Source organism: Typha angustifolia, chromosome 13 (genome assembly GCF_048772165.1).
Source record: "Typha angustifolia cultivar Huaian chromosome 13, ASM4877216v1, whole genome shotgun sequence".
Lineage (NCBI taxonomy): Eukaryota > Viridiplantae > Streptophyta > Magnoliopsida > Poales > Typhaceae > Typha > Typha angustifolia.
Genome location: NC_133251.1, coordinates 3,759,622 through 3,777,842, shown reverse-complemented (window position 1 = coordinate 3,777,842; position 18,221 = coordinate 3,759,622). Strand labels below are relative to the sequence as shown.

Genomic DNA, 18,221 nt, shown 5'->3' with positions numbered 1-18,221 from the left:
TGCTAAGAAGTTTAAAAAACATAAGCGCTAGAAGGAGGGCTTGAACCTCCGACCTTGTGGTTAACAGCCACACGCTCTAACCAACTGAGCTATTCCAGCTAGGATACTTGACAAACTATACAGTTAAGAAACAGTAGTTTTCTCAGTATTTATACAAAGTCTTATGGCTACTCTTCAAAAGTATCGATTGGATTTGACCAGGAAGAGAATGATTGAGAACTATAAGAACAGTTTGTGCGTTTAAGTCTAAGAATACAGACAACACTTCTTGTCCATCTGGCTAGGATGTGGAAATAAATAGATTGCTTTGCCGTGTCAACTTTGAACAATAGACATTGTATATTTAGATTGAAGACGTGACATTTTATTCCTACAAGTGGCTCATGGAGTATTAATAACTAGCTCCTACATTTAATCATACAGAAAGATGACTTTGTGCCATGTCTAACAACCTTTAATACTTAGGAATACTAGGAGCTTGAAGTATTAATTCGGATTGCTACTTATTTTGGGAGATCATTGAAGGTGGATGATACTATCTTGGCGTAGAATCAATCTCGATTTGCAAGGGTTTGTATTAAGGTTGATATGTCTTTCTTGTTGAAGAGGACACTATAAATAGAACCAAAGGAAAATTATCTTCTAGTGTGTCCTCTTAAAATATCTCATATGTTTCTGTTTTGTATGCGGAGCCATTGGGCACAAGGAAGAAGCTTACTATTCACTACCTCCAAACAAGATGTACTAGCCAACACAAGCCCCTTATACTGTTGATTGAATGCAAAGGGCTGGATTCTAGCAATAGATGTCGAGATGCGACCTGTGGAAGAACCGAGTCCTGAATGAGATGTTCCAGCCATGGATGGGGGCTACTTGGTGGTGGCTGGCAAGGAGCTTGTGCCATGTTGGTCATGACAACGTGGTCTAAGTCTAATAATTTGAAAATATTGATACAAGTGTAGGGGGTAATAACGGATTGGATAATGTTCAACCTATATTCGGATCCAAAGTTCGATACGAATTCGGATACGGATATTGGACTGATAGCAAAATTTAAAATCGTATCCTAACTAAATGGATACTGATAATTTTTAGATTGAGGATCAGATCTTAAATGGATATTGATTGAATTTAAAAGAATTATAATATTTTATTTAAATATAATTAATATAAAAATATTAAGAGTTTTATAACAAATAATTTTTTTTATGTCAAATATGTAAAATTAGAGAAATTAATATCTATAAATAATATATAATGTATTATTAGTATTAATATTAATATTTACTATTTAAATAAGTAAATTAAAAATCGTAAATTATTTTAAAAAAAATATGCGGGTAAACGGATATCCAATATCTGTATCCGAATCCGAAAAATATATTTCACCCGTATCTGAATTTTTTTTCAAAAACTCTATCCGTATCCAAATCGGATAAAAATTTTCTATCTGAATCCGATTCGAATCAGGTCGGACCGGAGTTAATCCGACCAATTTTCACCCCTATACAAGAGTATGATTTTTTTTTTTTACTCTTTTTATATGAAATATCTAAATATCCTGATTTCCTAGGATTTAAAGAAACAAAAAGATGTTTAGTCTCATGTATTTTCTAAAATACAGCATATATAAAACACACTCTTCTAAAGTGTAACACAAAAACTTTATGAATCCCATGAAATATCTTTTCCAAGAGCTAAAATGAGCTTTTATACGGTATTTAGACATCAATCTTGATTACGTGGATATAAAACACACTCTTTTAATATTTAATGATAAAAAAAAGGGAAGACACACGACTTATATTTCTGTTAGTATTTTATTAAACATTATGAATGTTGTATCTCAAGACACATAAAACCAAACTGCCCTAAAGGCAGAGTCCGTCACCAGTTCACCACCGGTGACTTGAGGTTGGCTCAATAGGTAACAGTGTTGAACAAGGATTGACTTTGAGCCATGTATTTCCAAACCGCTAGTTCACTTCTTAAGATAGCAACACGTGACAAAAAAGTCAAACAAGATGTGTTGACTTGACTAAGTGATGAATTAGAGAGCAGCAAATGTGACGACAAATCCTCCCTCGACTCGTTTGGACGGGAACGCCTACCAAATAATTGAGCAAAGATGGGGCCCAGTACACCGAATTCGACGTCGATCTCCCCCTTTTCCGCCAATAAAATTTGACCTTCTTGTTATGCTAATACTCACCCCCCCGGAGAAATTTTAATCCGCCCAAAGGAGTGAAATTAATTTGACGAAAATATATATGTTTAAATAACAAATAGGTTTATAGAATTTAAACTTAGGATGGCCCACAAAGAATCTCAATCTCTACCCACTTTAGAGATCCTCCTCCCCATCTCAATTCCACCAATCCATAAGTATTTCCCTGTTTCCACCTAATCCGTCTCAGACTCAACTCTCAACTCGAACTCAGCCATGGCTCGAGAAATCCAACTCCAATCCCCCAAAACCCCGCCCTTACCCATCTCCCACCCCAAGAGCCCCGGCGACAACAACAACAACTCCCCACAAACCAACCCAACAACTACCGCAATCAGAAACCCCAACCGGTTGACCCTGATCCCCCTCATCTTCCTCATCTTCTTCGAGGTCGCCGGCGGACCCTATGGGGCCGAGCCTGCCGTCTCTGCCGCCGGCCCCCTCTTCGCCCTCCTCGGCTTTCTCATCTTCCCCTTTATCTGGTCGATCCCGGAGTCCCTTGTCACCGCCGAGCTCTCTACCGCCATCCCCGGCAATGGCGGCTTCGTCCTCTGGGCCTCCGCCGCCTTCGGCCCGTTCCCGGGCTCCCTCATGGGCTCCTGGAAGTTCCTCAGCGGCGTCATCAACTCCGCTGCCTTCCCCGCCCTGTGCGCCGACTACCTCGCCCGCGTCGTCCCCGCCGTCGCCAACGGTCCCCGACGTGCCATCGTCGTCGCGGTCATGAACATCCTCCTCTCCTTCCTCAACTACACCGGCCTTGCGGTCGTCGGGTGGTCGGCTGTGGCCCTCGGGCTGGCTGCCTTGGCGCCGTTCGGGATCATGGCGGCGGCGGCGGCGCCGAAGTTGAGGGCGAGTAGGTGGAGGGTGGTGGCGAAGGAGAAGGATTGGAGACTCTTCTTTAATACTCTATTTTGGAATCTGAACTTTTGGGATAGCGCGAGCACGATGGCAGGGGAGGTGGTGCGGCCGGAGACGACGTTCCCGAGGGCGCTCGTTGTCGCCGTGGCGATGACGTCGTTGGGATACCTCGTACCGCTCGCCGCAGCGATCGGAGCGATCGATGCGCCGCCGGAGGCGTGGGGGGATGGTTACTTCGCCGACGCCGCAGGTAGGCAGTAGTGAACTTACTTTATAGCCATTGTAGATGCATGAGCAAAGTTGAGATTTTTTATTCTTCTTTTTTAGTGGTAAAAACAAGTTAAGTTTGGAATTTTGAGTTGAGATATTTTATTCTTCTTTTTTAGAGGTAAAAACAAGTTAAGTTAGGAATTTTGAGAGTAAATAAGTTGAATCTCTAATTATCCCATCGTCTTGGTTCTGGTAGAAAGGTTTCGGTAGTTTCTTCGTGCATGAAAGCAGAGAGATCCGATAGTAACGTACGGTTGAAGTTGGAGCCCAACTTGATAACGTTTTATATCTTTATCTATATTTAAAAGACAAATATTCTTTTTATATTCAAATCTTTATTGGCTGGAAACTTTCATCAGAATCACCCACCCGATATGTCTTTAAAGACTTGTGGTAGGATCAAAAAGTTCAATTCACACCAAAACTTAGGATTGGCTATGGGAGTCGCCAAGCATTTCTCTATATAAACTAGTATCAATTGCCATGTGAGGGTGTCATCTCTCTATATAAAAGAAGTTGGGTTTGATCCCATTTAAGAGTTCGCAACTACTCATCGATATTACCAGAGAAAGGAGTAGGATGAGATATCTTCATAGCAAAATGTGCAAGACTTCATCTATCAAGTTTCAGTCATGTCTTTGTACTCTCTCAGCGGTGCTATAATTTTTTTATGTTTAAGATAAAAGGGCTATATAGTACTCTCCAGTCAAAAAATCACCTAACATCTATCCTTATATTCAAAGAGTTAGGAATCTAACTTATAACATCAGTCATAGACCGATAAAATCTCTCGGGTGGTCAGTTTTTTTTTTTTTACAGTGCTTTTCTAAATACTAGAGTAGAATGTCCTATATTACAAATAGTAAAATCCTGCAGGTATCATCGCCGGCCGTTGGCTCAAATTCTGGATCGAAGTCGGCGCCGTCCTCTCCGCCATCGGTCTCTACGAGGCCCAGCTCAGCAGCTGCTCCTTCCAGCTCCTGGGCATGGCCGACCTCGGTCTCCTCCCCAGATTCTTCGCCTCCCGCGCCAAGTGGTTCGACACCCCGTGGGTCGGCATCCTCGTCTCCAGCCTCATCACGTTCTCCCTCTCCTTCATGAGCTTCAACGACATCATCTCCTCCGCCAACTTCCTCTACAGCCTCGGGATGCTCCTCGAGTTCGCCGCCTTCCTCTGGCTGCGCCGCAAGCGCCCCGACCTCAAGCGGCCCTACCGCGTCCCCCTGCGCCTCCCGGGGCTCGTCGCTATGTGCTTCGTGCCGTCCGCGTTCCTCATCTTCGTCATGGCGATCGCAAGCTGGAAGGTGTTCGTGATCAGCGCCGGGTTCACGCTCCTCGGCGTCGGGGTGTATTTTCTCATGGGGTTTTGTAAGTCGAGAGGATGCTTAGAGTTCAGCAATGCTGATCAGATGGAGGGAGAAGACAAGAGAGGTGATGATGTTGATGGGAGGGAGGTTTAATTGCTTGTTCTAATAGTCCCACATCGGAAAGCATACAGAAATTTGAGGCGACGATTTATTATATAAGCAGCTCGGCTCTAGCCTTTCAACTCACGCAGCTGCGTGGTGAGCACAAAGCGAACTATTCTTTCGCCTTTTACTAAAGAATACCGTGTGCTCGCCACTCAAAGCAGCATACGCCTATTTTTGGAGGGGTGCTTCTTCTGGAGTTCCCCAACAATTCATAAATTCTAAGCTTTATTTTTCAGTTTATTTCCTTTAATGGATTATGAAATCTTGTGGATTCGCTTCTATATCTCGTACAAAATAAGTTTCGCCGTACATTCTTACACACTTAATTGTCATCTACATAGACTGGTGTGTTACTCCATTTGGAGGGACAGAAGGTAATGACGTATTCTTTAGAGTAGCAGTTCACAAGGGACGTGGGAGTGTCGTAGGCATAGCTGAAGTATGAGGGGCAGGCATCCTTGAACATTTTAGAGTACATAGTCGGCTTGCACGCCTCCGGCTTCCCGTAGGAGTTTCTGCAACAAAACACATCGAGATTGAATGCTAAACACGCGCTCTTGCAGGCCACGACCGCCCCGGCCTCGTCGGAGACTTGGAGTTCCTGTGGGCATAGGCTGTTGATGCTCTTCGCGCAACCGCCGATCGAGCAATCGCGGTCGGTCGGCTTGGTCGTCACGGAGATTGGTAGGTTGTATCCATCTACCAAGCTCACGTCGTAGAAGCTAGGCTTGCTCTTATCTTCCTGTAGTGTGATCTGCATCATATACAATACCTTCAGATACATAATTATTAGTTCTTTACTTAACAACCTTTTCTAGATTTTGAATGAGTTGTTATACAGAAACATCTAGGTATCTAACTAGTGACCAAATTGATCATGACCTAGTCCAAAACGAGTACCTCTACGAGAGTGGCTGGTGGCATTCCAATAGTCCCATTGCATGAGAGCAAGCCTTGACAGTCACCAGTTTTGCAAGCAGGCTTTGAACTTGAGTTGAAGTTGCATCCTGTTCTTCCCCAGAAGCGGCCATTCCATGTGGAAGGGGCCTTCACTTGCTTGCCTTGGCCTGGCAAGAGGGCGAACCCGCCGTCGGCGATCACGGGATGGCCGGCATTAGGTGCGGTGGCCGGCCACACCGGGAAGGGACACTTGTTGCTTACATGGAATGTTACCTGCCCATTCACAAGCCCACCTGTACATGGGAGGAGAAAATTTTAGCAGTGGATGACAGATTAATTAACAAGTTAAAAATAACCAGATAACTAAGAAATATAGCTTACTAGTGCACAAGTCTTCCTCCTCTACAAGATCAATGGAGGCTAAAATGTGCATATACCCTTATCTCATTTCTATAGAATTCGATTCCATGACTTGAAATTATGGTAGTGTAAGATAAGACTCACCATCACACCAGGTGATGCCCCAAATGACAATCCACTATTAAGTATATAAGAAATAAAAATTATGCAATATTATTAATCCAGCATCAAATCAGAATAACAGTTTTGATGCTACTTGAAATGCTACCAAAACAATAGCTAGCTCAAAGCACTCTCTTACTAGAATTACTAGACTAATAATCTTGGAAGTAACTTGTTTTGAGGTCAATTACCTAAGAAGATGAGATGCCAAATCAAGAGAAGGTTTGCAAAGATTGGGCGGTCCATCTCTGGCTGCTTCACTGATCACTAGTAGTCGAGGTAGGATGAAGAGGCTGCAACATCTCTTGAGCTTTATATCTACTGAGTTGCCGAACCTTAGAAGATTCTAACTTTTACGATTCTTGCAGTGCATTCCAAGTGATATAAGTCTCGCACTATACAACTTTGAGCATACTTGAGAATTAAGCTTGGTAGGTGAATCTGTGGACCCCAAAGATCCAATGGTTAGTGCCACCTAATTGGTGTTTTAGGTAATCAAAATAGCTTACTATCATTGTGTGTATCTAGAATCAAGTCATCATCATCATCATCATCATCAATGGCAACAAATGTATGTTAGCTATCTTCTGTTCACCAGAGAAGTAAGAATTTAGTGGTCCCAATTACATCATGTTGTTCGATTTGAATCTGAAAATACTCATACAACATGAGCGGCAAGTCTGCTAGCTATTTTGATCACTGGTTAAGATAAATTCAAGAACACACGCAAAGAAAGCTAGAATATATGCAGTAAGTTTAGAAAATTGTAAACCATGGGAATCCCAATTATAGAGATGAGCGTACAAAGACAGTTAAAATGTGCATTCTATTGAGTTTTGTTTTTATCCTTTTACTTTTAAGGATGAAATTTACAATGCAGGTAAGAATTCGAGAAAAGAATTTGTCCTAAATAATATATTTCACCTATCTTTCATATCTATCTAAAAGTACTTTTTGATCAGATTTAAACCTAAAGAGTTGGAAAATAGTATAAGAAAAATATACAGCAGTCCTATCACTAAGTAAGGGGCATTGAAATTTAGAAGTTAGAACAGTATACTCTCAAATAAGAAATATTAGAGGGATATACTTGCAAGAAAAACCCAAAAGTTCAATAAAAAAGAAAGAAAAAAAGAAGTTAGAACAGTGATATTCAGCAGATCCTGGAACGACATTGAGTTTTGCTTCAGCCCCTAAAGCTAGAACCAGCCTGGCTGCCCAGACAAAAAGAATGCAACATCAGCAAGAAATTGAGATAGAACTTGGACTTCAGAGAACCAAGCTATCCTCTTGTCCAAGTATCCATGTTTTTAAAACCAATGAGGCATACAAAGATGGATCTTAGTCTGGAAAATTGCTAAAAGAAGTAGAAGAAGAGAACCAATTTCAGGCAAAAAGTCTCATAGATCTGCTGCATTTTCAGTTTCTTAAAAGAGAACCCTATTAGCATATGTGATAACTTAAGACTCAAGGATAGCTCAACTAACTTTCAAGTTGCACCATCAGTCGAACAGATGAAAATAATACAGTCAGGAGCACTAGAAACAGCAATAGACCAAAATAGAGACAGCAGAGAGCCTATAAGATAGGTAAGCTAGTTATACTAATACATCATGTTCTAAGAGATAGCATTACACACCCACTGTATAGACTGGCAAAGTAATAAGACTTATAAAGATATTAAGCTCATGGCAAAGATACAACTTCTTACCAATCATATTCGGTCATAATACCACTTTCAAGATGAACTAATCCTCCTAAGTATGACTTTCCAAGCTCTTTAATTCCTATCAGATTTAAGTGGTCAGAAGGGCCAAAGACCTTTACTCTGTCCTTCATAAATTGGACACCAGTGTTCTTTGTAAATGATGGAGCTATTTCCCAAGCATCTACTTCTTTCAACAAGTGTAATCCACAAGAAATAATGAGTAAGGACAATAAAGCACAAACCGATGTAATAACTGTGCAGTTGAAATTGAAACTCTCTTACCTCCTGACAGTAGTTCATATAGCACTGGTTTAAAGACAAATCGATCAGACTGATCTACAAGCACCACCTGAAAGAAATTTTTGTTTATTAAGAAAATAAGGCAAGCAGGGATTCCATAAACAACAAAGACATATAAATTCATATATTTTTTAAAAATATCGGCAAAGTTTACAGAACTACATGTAGGTCTAGACCAAAAAAAATGGCAGAACCAGGAAACAGACAAAATAGAGGTGGTGAGAATTAAAGGAATGCTTACCCGAGCAAGCACTTCAGCAGAGTGTACTGATGGACAACAGTCTTTTGAAGTCCTATAGAATCAAGTTTTGTTTGGTTAACAAAATGTTGTGATTATACACCTTTACCGCTCTAAGTTGAATTAGAATTTTATGTACAATTACATAACAAGATACAGTTACAAGATGTAAAGGACATAATGACCCATATACTGTTGGAGAACTCAGTCTCAGCAGAGTGAATACAAGAAGAGTGACATAAAACAAGAAATAAATAAATCCTAATTGAAAGTTTCTTTCATTGTTTAGTACTCTTTCTTAATCTTTCATGAGAAAAATTCAACCCACTTAACTAGAGGTAATCCTCTTTCAATTAGGAGTAGTTGTTCCTTCAACGAGTCAAGCTACTAGGTTTCCATCAGGAGACATATATTTTGTCTTTCTAACCTCAAGACACTTACAAGAGATAGAGACAGATCACAGATGCAATGTCAGTGTCAGAATTGTTGATAAAATCATTGACTCATTATTGATAGTTCATGTGGTCAAAGAAATCTATTTCCATTCTCTAGCATAAAAAGAAATCATTCTACCTGAGGCTTTTTATCATCTGGCCAGACAAAAGATTCCAATCTCAGTGCAGTGTACAGGCCTCCAAATCCACCACCTAAAATGCACACATGTGGTTTCTGGAAAATAAGTAAGCATAAATTTCCATGATACGAAAAATTTAGTCATCAATCACTCCATCAATTTAGGGATAAATACATGCACACTAATTTAAACCTTAAGAAACAACATGTAAGCAACTTTTGTATCCTCAACAACTGATTCTTAGTGCTCATCAAAATAATCGTAGCAAAATAGTACTAGATGAAAGCAGAAGTCGGTTAATTTAGACGAATCAGATTGTCAAGTAGTTTCCAAATTTGAACAGTTTATGGTGTACAAACTTTGTCGATTCATATGTAATTGAGCTTATAATCATGGAACACTTAATCAGAATGATATGGAAAGCACGATCAACAGTAATAAACAAGGATTTGTTGCACAAGACAGCTCTAATAGATAGTATCATGCTTAGGAAAAAAAACTTCCATGCCCTATTTTGGTGCTTTAACTAAATATTGTCCAGTCAGAGAACGTGCAAAGAACAAAAAAGAAAGTGCAGTATTCTGGTCATATGAAAGGAGCTTAAGTGGGCGTATCGAACTTATTCATGTGAGATTATGAGTTCCTACAGAACATCTACTCTTCCATATCAGGGATATCAGAGACATAACTATAATATCATTGACAATGGCAGTTGATCAGATGACCATGAGAGAGAGAGAGAGAGAGGAAAGTAAAGATGAAGATGAACTGCAAATAATGGGAGAAATATGAGAAAGGATTCCTTGTGACAGAATATTATTCTACATAAGTTTTCAAAATAAAATTTTGAATTTTCTTTATATTGATGTAGCACAATGCCAAGAATGTACAAGCTACAATAATATCAGTCAAAATTTACATTGATTAACTATTGGCTAGCTACAATAATGTAGGACTTCTAATTAATTAAATTACTTTCCTTGTCAAACACATAAACATCAATTAAAAGATTATCTCACAAGTTTAAGGCAATCGAACCAAGTTCAGCTATCCTCTTACTCCCAGTTAAAGCAAAGTAAAGATATACATGAAAACAAAACCTAGGATCTATTTACATCACATGCACAGTAACAATTGGTAGGAATAAATCTTTTATCAAATATATGCTTGCTCTGTAAGATTTATTACAGGAAATAGATCGAAGAACATTTTAAGATGTCCATGATCGAGAAATGATTGACCTGATTATCTGCCATGCATATGATGGAATAACTCAACACCTGATGCAGATCAGACAAATCTATTATCCCCAAGTTTTCTTAAAGAAACACTGCAGAACAGCTTTGATGAAGTCTTGAAAAGTTTGATGTATTGACAGCATACCTCCATAAAGATTTAAAAACTAGATGTCCCCAAGAATTCCCTGCTGGTGAAGGTTTTCAGGATTAGGATCGTCAGCAATGTTAACAAATTACCAATGAAAGATTAAGATTACTTTTGTGCACATATAAATCATAGAAACAAGAATGATTCTTCATTCTGATAGTATGCATACGAAATAGACATTAATTAAGTCTGGTTGTGAAAAAGTTCATAGCAAATACTAATAAATTTATGTACCAAAACGACAAATTTAAAATTATGAGATCGGTAAAAGAAAAAGTTCATAGAACAGTTATTTTGTTGTTAACCTCTCATTTGTGATATAATTTGGTGTATGATTTCTGTCTTGACGAAAACACTCCTTGCCTTTGACATCGATTTAGCAGGAGATTATCAGATAAATAACCTAATGGGGTACATGACCATACTGGCTATAGCTACCATTAGTGTCTAACTCATGAATCAGACTTATAGGCTTTTCAAAGTTGTGGATTGTCATACCCTCTATCCTGTTGAAGCAAAAGCATTTGTAGTATAAAATAATGCATAGGTATTGTCTTAGACCCAGTCTCTCCAATCTGTGTTCTTATTCCATTCAAGATGGTCGAGGACTCTGCCTTGTGCTTCCTTTTCCTTTTCTTTCTCATCTTCAAGAATTTAAATCTCCATTAAAGATTGAGGAATAAAAGAACCATCCTACCATTTCAAAATAGAATATAACAAAGAATGATGCAAACAGTAAGTTACCTAGCTTATGCATCTTTCTTGACAACCGAAATGCCCCAAAGAAAATGCAAGGGACATTCGTATCGGAACCAACTCTTTACAAGTCCTAGTTTCTTTCATTCAACCGGATGATTCTGCCTAATGACTCCAATCAAGAGGTAGATGAGACAGACCAACATCACAACCATAATCATTTGGCTTCAAGAGTACCTCCAAAGGGTCCTTTTAAACTCACAGCTCCCTAGCTGCATTGCCACAGAGAGGAGATATCTCTGCTGCCACTGGGGCAAATCACTGCTCTAGGTCCGGCCATCGAGGGTGCTCCGACCAGAACAGGGATGCTCCACGACGCCACGTAGCTCATCGTCGTCGCCAGCAGCCTATGCCGCCGGGAGATGATAAGAGTTGGGAATGGGCGTAACTTGATAGTAATGATCGTGGAACTTTCACCTTAAACAACAAATAATATCATGAAAGAAGCGTCTGGATAATAGGGGCTTTCATCTACTGCTAGAATCTAATATTATGTCTGCAATATGCAATATCTGGTTCAGAACAAAAGAAGCACCTGGATAACATCCTCTGCCCTATCGTCGCATCGATGTGGTTGCGGCTGCCTCGTATCACCTTCCGGCAAACCCCACGGGCTCTCCCTCCTCGGAACAGCCCTACAACTCATCCTCCTTTCTACAACCGCAGTTCACATCTCCATATCCAATCCAACGGAATGGAAAGCCTGAAAAAACAGTGTTTTTTTTTTTATCTAAATATACACTCGTTTCCCCTGATCCATATGCAAATAACTACTAGAAGGAAAACCCAAATGAAATTTGTTCAAAGAATCAAAGACTGTGCAGCAAATATGTTCCTTAACCTCCTCTTTGACGCATTTTAAAAGGATCATAATGCTCCGATTCTGATTAATTAGGTAGATCCTGTAGATCAAATTAGTGACCAGTACGCGCTTAAAGCGAGCAAATCAAATTAAAAATTGACCAAATTCTGCATGTTTATATCTAAAATATTGAAAAATTTGACAGGGTAGCAAGAATGTGGAGATATGATAACACCATTGTTTTTGCCGATAATTTTCTTTCTCTACATACCAAACTTACCAGTTATATTGTACTCTCTATCAGCTGCCAAAAGACTTCCAAGAACAAATTTTTTTTCTTCTTCCACCACTTGGCTACCAACAATGAGTTATTGAGCAATAATGTGGTGAATAAATAATTATTCTTCAACAGCTTGGAAAAGACAGTTAGGAACCAACATCCATATCTTCCTAAAAAGAAAGAAAATATTGATCATTTGCTGCTGCTGCTGTGCATTTGTCAATGCCAACACCCAATTTAGAGAATCAAGCCATAGTAGCAGGACCCCGTCGACAAAGATTAAGAAAATTAATTGAGATTAATGGGAATAAGGACTTATTATCATTTGGTTTGGTTTTGTGGAAAGAAGAGAAAGATCAAAGTAAAGCTGGAAAGTATAGGGACTTGGAGCAGTAAAAAGAAGAGAAGAAAGCTGTTCAAAGTATAAAGAGCAAAAGAAAGGGAAGTCATTAAACACTGTACTGCTTTTGTTATGGAAGCCCATTTGAAGGCAAAGCTTCTGCCATGATAATTCATATAGATTATCAAACATTGCATTCATAATTCAAGCCTTAATGCATCTTTGCTTTCTATTAAGCTCAAAGCATTTAAGGCTACATTTATATTTTCAAGGAGAGACTCGAGAAGAAAATGAAGCTGACTTCAGTATAATGAGAGTCGGCCGTCGGCGTGACATAATCGGGACTTCTCTATTTAAATAGACCAAGCGGTTGTAAGTCGTAACAGACATCATCTCTTCTTCTTCCTCCAAAACCCTCTAGACGCAAGGAAACCAAACCCTAACCCTAACGTTGAAATCCCTTTCCAACCTTTTTTTCCACCTTGATTCCATCTCCATCTCCCGATTCATCTATCTTCCAATGTGTGTCATCATCATAGAACCGGATTCTCCAATCTCTCCAAGAATTCTCCTTTTAGTCTTTCCCCATCCATGGATTCCTCCATGGTTCATCTGTTACCTTTTCTTGTTCCTTTTTTTTTTTTTTTCCTTTTAGCCAATTATTTCTGCCAAAAGAAAGAATTCGAGTTCCTCGTCACGCCTTTCTCGTAATCCCTCGACTCCTTTAAAGAAGAGCTAACCATTCGTGTTCCATTTACTCTTCTCTTCTTGGTGACTGCCATGTCGTCTACAATAGGAATCAGCAATTCTAGGGCACCAGATGCACACAAGTTTGAACTTGGGAGAGGGAATCCAACAGCAGGTATGCGGATTAATGTATATTTCTTGGTTATGTTTATCAAGATTCAAGAAGGCCAGCAAGATTTGGATTTCTGTATGTTTCTTTTGTTCAAGGCTAATGTGCCGAAATATTCAAATGGGTATTCTTCAATTGTTGGAATCCAACTTGTAAATTGCCCTAGACCATTGGTCCTTCATTGGGGTGGCATCTCATAGTGGGCAGACGTGAGATCCTGAGCAAGTATGAACTAGGTCTATCTGGTGCTTGTGCTTCTTCTTTTCTATCACTGTGTATTTCTTCTTCTTGTAGGAACTGGGCTCTTTCCAGATATACAAGAGAAATGCTTTGCAGACACCCTTCATATAAAGATTCTGGTTTTGCCACCATTCCAGATCAATTACTTTCATTCTACTTATGTGCTGTCTAACTCAATTCCAGAGAGGAGAAATATACTGCAGGACCCCAAGATTGCTGCTATTGAGTTTGTTTTGAAGAAACTTATATCCTTAATCAGTAGCTCATATTACTGCTGCATTTTGGAACTAGTCTTTTCTATTTAATTTTCTACTTCCATTGGCTCTAGGTTTAAACTGAGCCAGGGGGGAACTTCTGGATCGATATTCCCAAGTTTGAGGCATTTGCTTCTCTTTCAACTTTATACCAAAGGATCTAGTTTTAACCAGAAGGCATATTTGATGTGGGAAAGTAGAGGCAGACCAAGGAGTTCCACTCCAGGAGGAGAAGGTTTGTCAGTCACCAAGAATCACTTTTATTTTCCATTGCATAGTACGAATTTTGAAGTTACTCTTCATTGAGAAAAGGAATATAGCTGATAGGACAAGAACTAAGGATTGAAGATAGTAAGTTGTCTGTGTGCTAACAGGGACATTCTGTATAAATTTATGCAGGAAGATTTTGAAGCTGCTTTGAAAGAAGTTGCAAAGAGAACTAGGGTGTGAAATGAAACCTTTTAAAATCAGAGAAATCTGCCTTTAGAACCTTTTTATTTATGCAAGCAATATTATGAAACAAAGCTTCAATTTTATATGGAGTGTAAAATAAAAACTTCACTAAAATTAAAAAAAAAAATACATTTAGAGAACCCTGTATTCAATATTACTGAACCAAAAATTCAAATTGGTGTAATGGTAAATTAAAAATTTGCATATAAAACACCATAATTATGCAATATTATGAAGCAAAATATTAGCTAATTAATTATAGGGTGGGAAATATAAAATTAAGATATTTTGCATTTAAACCATGTATTTAATGGAATATTGCAAAATCAAAAAATTCGTTTGTCAGGGTGTTAAATGAAAAAAAAAGAACATTAGCATTTTAAACCCCATATTAATGTAATGTCATTGAAACAAAAATTCAATTATATAGGGTGTTAAATGAAAAATTAAGATATCTGCATATAAACCCCATCATTATGAAATATTATGAAGCGTAATATCAGCTAATAATAGGGTGGGAATGAAAAATTAAGATATTTTGCATTAAAACCCTACATTTATAAAATATTGCAAGACGAAAAAATTCTTTTTTCAGGGTGTTAAATGAAAAAAAAGAACATTAGCATTTAAAACCCCATATTTATGTAATATATTCGAACGAAAATTTAATTATATAGGGTGTCAAAAGAAAAATTAAGAAAATTGGCATATAAACCCCACAATTATGCAATATTATGAGGCGTAATATTAGCTAATAATAGGGCGGGAAATAAAAAAAAACGATATTTTGCATTTAAACCTCTATTTATAATATATTGCAAAATAAAATAAATTTCTTTTTTCAGGGTGTTAAATGAAACATTAGCATTTTAAACCCTATATTTATGTAATATTATTAAACAAAATGAAAAAAATTAAGAAAATTTGCTTATAGACCCATAATTACGCAATACTATGAAGCGTAATATCAGCTAATAATAGGGTGGGAAATGAAAAATTAATAAGCAGTCTATGCCAGTAGGTTACATCCACGTTATAAAACATTATCATGTTTATTTATACAGGAAAGCAGCAAAATGAAAAATCAATATGATATATACTGTAACAATTAGGCGATGGTGATACGAGAATCTAGACGGCCTTCAGTGCGGTAAGGAGTTGTATTTATGCACATTATTAGCAATTGAAGCCATGGCAGACTGACATGACTATGATGAGGATTAGAGCGATGAGAATGCCCAAGACGACAAGCTTTATCTTCATATTCTGGAACCACATCTTCCTCCTCATCTTTGTACCCTGCTGCCTAAAATCTTGCGCCTACAAAGAAGCAACACACTTCATACTCCATATAGCATTGTTACAAGTGATATATCGTCAGGGAATCTGCAGAATTGATGCAGCTCATCCATCAGAAAATGGTGCATTTGAGATAATCTAACAAACCTGCGAGCGAAGATTCTCTGTTTTGTCAACAAGGAGCTCAATTTTCTCGCCGCGATCTAGTACCTGAAAATAGTGTAGATTGTGTATTGTGCGAACAGCAAATTACCCATGAAACAAGGGAGATGGACCAGTATACATCTAATAGGTAATTTCTCAAGAGATACGCAGCAGAAAGGATGAACAGCTATACCTTCTCAATGTTTTCCATCATGACTCCTTTAACATCTGAAACCTGAGCCTTCACTTTCGCTAGCTTGCTGACCTCCTCAGGGTGATTGGCACAATACTGCATGTGTTCTTTCAAATTTGGCCTGGAATATTTGATCAGTATTTGATGAAACCACAAACCACAGGTAATCTGAAACAGCATACAAAGGAAAGATACCCATATTCTCGGTTGAGGCTGTTGGCAGCGGCAGTTCCAGCTTTTCCTCCTCCGTATCTCTTGGTGAAATCTTCCTTAATCCTCTCCAGAAAGGCAATTGAAATTTGTCGTCCAGCCGACTCAACTACAACCACACAGTATGCTACGAGACCGAAAGACGTAAAATTAGATACTAATTGTACTTTTTCACTTGGCAGAAAGAATAGCTGAAACCAAACCACTTCACATCAAGGAAGGAATCCACCGGTGAAAGAGATTAATTTTAAAAGAGAAAACAAGGAAAGACTACAGATCTCCCAGTTCTTTGATTAAAGGTTATGAAACCTACTGTAGATAGAGCATAGCATTAACAAGATGTTTTCTTTTCATTGTCGTTAACAGAAATGGTTCTGCAGGACAATCATATCAAGTAAGTAAGCATTTCGACAAGAGGTCTGTTATGATGCACTATTAGCTGAATGCCTTTAGATTTCAGACTGTTGGTTGATATGCCAAAGTATAGATTTCATAAGAAGCACCTTAATATCGCACACGATACATTCATAACATATTAATATCAAAATACAAATTGCGGATTAACTGGGGCACAATTAAGTCTCTACTTCTATCAAAAATTAATATCAAAATTGAAAAGCTCAATTTTTCTGAAAGGAAAAAACTACAGCAATATCAAATGCCATCAGAATTATACTTTCAATACACAATAAGACTTCCAACACAAGTTCACCTATAAAGTCATAGATATGAATATTAAATAAAAGATGTGGATACTAAGCAAGTCCAGAGCAGCGTGACAGGAATTCCAGAACTGAGTGCACAGAATAGCACGATAAACTTAACAGAAAGGCAAATTTAAGCCCTAACCGTTTCCTATTCTGGAACAAATCTAGAGTAAAGAAGCCTATCTTTACCTTGGATAAGTCTTTCATTATGGTGTGCATAACATAGTTTCCATTTGTCAACATAAAGCTAAAATATGCAAGCATGACGCTGAGATTTACCGATAGATGATCCAAAACACAATGCAGTGAGTCGGGTTGGATCAATGCAAGTCCACCATCTAGGTATGCGACTAACCTAATAAAATTCGTTCATGAATAGGCGCCATTGGTACCTAGGAAGCTGTTCAAATTTCGTCAAAATTGCAGGAGTAGCACGAATGCAACGTTGAAAAATAAAAAATTTTACGTTAACAATTCAAAGATCCAACGAGACAAACAATGTTGAGATAAATTCTTGAAGCTCTCTTAGAAAAGATGCTATCATGTCAATCAAAACGAATCCCATTCTTCCAACGCATGCCATCAAATTCAAATCCTATCCGATCCAAACCCTAGAACCGCGCAAGGATCAACCAAGAAACACGCATTTCCCACAAAAAAAAAATACCACAGAATCAAAGACCAAGTATATAAACAAGAACAAATAGACGAGAAGTTGAGAGAACGAAGAGGAGATCGGAGAGACTCACTGTATCCATCCTCGACGAGGTAATTGAAAATATGGCCGTCGCAGTTGTATGTGAATCTATTGTTGCTCGCGGGGAGCTTCTGCAAGCATTGGGATGCGATCGTTTTGAAGTTTCCGGTGAATTCCGTGTACTCGGCAAGGATCACCACCCCCCTCGCCACGAAGCTATAGATCAGCGTCTGCTGCCCCATTGAGATCTCGAAACCCTAACCCTAACCCCAATTCTTATATTTTCGAGGGGGGTGGAGAGGAGAGGACAGGAGAGGAGAGGAGAAGGGAATGGGGGTGGCGGAGGAGGAGAAGGCGAGCCAGAAAGAAGACGGGAGAGTTTATATTATTTATTTATTTGTTTAAATGACGAAGGGTAGAATGGGTAGAACGGTAGTACTAAATCCTAAATAGAGAACGGATTTGGCGGAAGCCAGCTATTCCGAGATGAAGAAAGCCATTCCTTGTGGGAGAAATAACAAGAACGCCACTGGGT

The 18,221-nt window shown here is 38.7% G+C and overlaps 5 protein-coding genes and 2 non-coding genes across 9 annotated transcripts; 3 read left to right on the top strand and 4 right to left on the bottom strand.

Moving 5' to 3' along the window:
* Positions 1–25: 25 nt before the first annotated feature.
* TRNAN-GUU (transfer RNA asparagine (anticodon GUU)) lies at positions 26–99 on the bottom strand. Its single transcript has one exon. It is a non-coding gene; the product is annotated as a tRNA-Asn (tRNA).
* A 2,245-nt stretch (positions 100–2,344) lies between these two features.
* On the top strand, positions 2,345–5,067 carry LOC140774717 (probable polyamine transporter At3g13620). Its single transcript, XM_073117807.1, has 2 exons — positions 2,345–3,335; positions 4,232–5,067. Exons 1-2 carry the CDS (start codon positions 2,444–2,446, stop codon positions 4,813–4,815), a joined length of 1,476 nt encoding a protein of 491 aa, XP_072973908.1. The 5' UTR covers positions 2,345–2,443; the 3' UTR covers positions 4,816–5,067.
* LOC140775199 (U5 spliceosomal RNA) lies at positions 4,912–5,028 on the top strand. The gene has a single exon (XR_012106690.1). It is a non-coding gene; the product is annotated as a U5 spliceosomal RNA (small nuclear RNA).
* A 73-nt stretch (positions 5,068–5,140) lies between the features above and the next one.
* LOC140774718 (thaumatin-like protein) lies at positions 5,141–6,641 on the bottom strand. The gene is made up of 3 exons (XM_073117808.1): positions 6,441–6,641; positions 5,728–6,020; positions 5,141–5,581 (listed from the first exon to the last, which is right to left on the bottom strand). The coding sequence occupies exons 1-3, from the start codon at positions 6,493–6,495 to the stop codon at positions 5,150–5,152; spliced, it is 780 nt and encodes a 259-aa protein (XP_072973909.1). The 5' UTR covers positions 6,496–6,641; the 3' UTR covers positions 5,141–5,149.
* LOC140774719 (alternative NAD(P)H-ubiquinone oxidoreductase C1, chloroplastic/mitochondrial-like) lies at positions 6,572–11,896 on the bottom strand. Its single transcript, XM_073117809.1, has 9 exons — positions 11,747–11,896; positions 11,200–11,628; positions 10,453–10,492; positions 10,311–10,349; positions 9,069–9,142; positions 8,499–8,550; positions 8,240–8,306; positions 7,961–8,144; positions 6,572–6,690 (listed from the first exon to the last, which is right to left on the bottom strand). Coding segments are annotated over exons 5-9 (321 nt in total). The 5' UTR covers positions 9,086–9,142; positions 10,311–10,349; positions 10,453–10,492; positions 11,200–11,628; positions 11,747–11,896; the 3' UTR covers positions 6,572–6,689.
* A 1,061-nt stretch (positions 11,897–12,957) lies between these two features.
* On the top strand, positions 12,958–14,471 carry LOC140774351 (uncharacterized). 3 transcript variants are annotated; one of them, XM_073117312.1, is made up of 4 exons: positions 12,958–13,495; positions 13,784–13,955; positions 14,058–14,218; positions 14,383–14,471. In XM_073117312.1, exons 1-4 carry the CDS (start codon positions 13,414–13,416, stop codon positions 14,391–14,393), a joined length of 426 nt encoding a protein of 141 aa, XP_072973413.1. In that variant the 5' UTR covers positions 12,958–13,413; the 3' UTR covers positions 14,394–14,471. The 3 variants fall into 3 exon arrangements, 2 of the variants coding, with proteins under 2 accessions (XP_072973413.1, XP_072973412.1); XR_012106583.1 differs by having other exon boundaries at positions 13,588–14,218; XM_073117311.1 differs by having other exon boundaries at positions 14,058–14,438.
* Positions 14,472–15,426: 955 nt separating this feature from the next.
* LOC140774349 (putative vesicle-associated membrane protein 726) lies at positions 15,427–18,066 on the bottom strand. The gene is made up of 5 exons (XM_073117310.1): positions 17,739–18,066; positions 16,268–16,409; positions 16,073–16,193; positions 15,883–15,945; positions 15,427–15,756 (listed from the first exon to the last, which is right to left on the bottom strand). Exons 1-5 carry the CDS (start codon positions 17,926–17,928, stop codon positions 15,613–15,615), a joined length of 660 nt encoding a protein of 219 aa, XP_072973411.1. The 5' UTR covers positions 17,929–18,066; the 3' UTR covers positions 15,427–15,612.
* Between the last annotated feature and the right edge of the window lie 155 nt (positions 18,067–18,221).

Bases quoted from the DNA above. Each gene is read 5' to 3' on its own strand.
- LOC140774717 (XM_073117807.1), top strand. From the start codon at position 2,444: ATGGCTCGAGAAATCCAACTCCAATCCCCCAAAACCCCGCCCTTACCC. The intron at 3,336-4,231 runs GTAGGCAGTAGT...AAAATCCTGCAG, and splicing joins TTACTTCGCCGACGCCGCAG to GTATCATCGCCGGCCGTTGG.
- LOC140774718 (XM_073117808.1), bottom strand. From the start codon at position 6,495: ATGGACCGCCCAATCTTTGCAAACCTTCTCTTGATTTGGCATCTCATC. The intron at 6,021-6,440 runs GTAATTGACCTC...TCCCATGTACAG, and splicing joins TTGGCATCTCATCTTCTTAG to GTGGGCTTGTGAATGGGCAG. The intron at 5,582-5,727 runs GTACTCGTTTTG...TATATGATGCAG, and splicing joins CACCAGCCACTCTCGTAGAG to ATCACACTACAGGAAGATAA.
- LOC140774719 (XM_073117809.1), bottom strand. The intron at 8,307-8,498 runs GTAAGCATTCCT...AATTTCTTTCAG, and splicing joins CTGCTGAAGTGCTTGCTCGG to GTGGTGCTTGTAGATCAGTC. The intron at 8,145-8,239 runs GTAAGAGAGTTT...ACTTGTTGAAAG, and splicing joins ATATGAACTACTGTCAGGAG to AAGTAGATGCTTGGGAAATA.
- LOC140774351 (XM_073117311.1), top strand. From the start codon at position 13,414: ATGTCGTCTACAATAGGAATCAGCAATTCTAGGGCACCAGATGCACAC. The intron at 13,496-13,783 runs GTATGCGGATTA...TTCTTCTTGTAG, and splicing joins GAGAGGGAATCCAACAGCAG to GAACTGGGCTCTTTCCAGAT. The intron at 13,956-14,057 runs GTTTGTTTTGAA...CATTGGCTCTAG, and splicing joins CCCAAGATTGCTGCTATTGA to GTTTAAACTGAGCCAGGGGG.
- LOC140774349 (XM_073117310.1), bottom strand. From the start codon at position 17,928: ATGGGGCAGCAGACGCTGATCTATAGCTTCGTGGCGAGGGGGGTGGTG. The intron at 16,410-17,738 runs GTGAGTCTCTCC...TCGGTCTCGTAG, and splicing joins CCTCGTCGAGGATGGATACA to CATACTGTGTGGTTGTAGTT. The intron at 15,757-15,882 runs GTTTGTTAGATT...GCTTCTTTGTAG, and splicing joins CAGAGAATCTTCGCTCGCAG to GCGCAAGATTTTAGGCAGCA.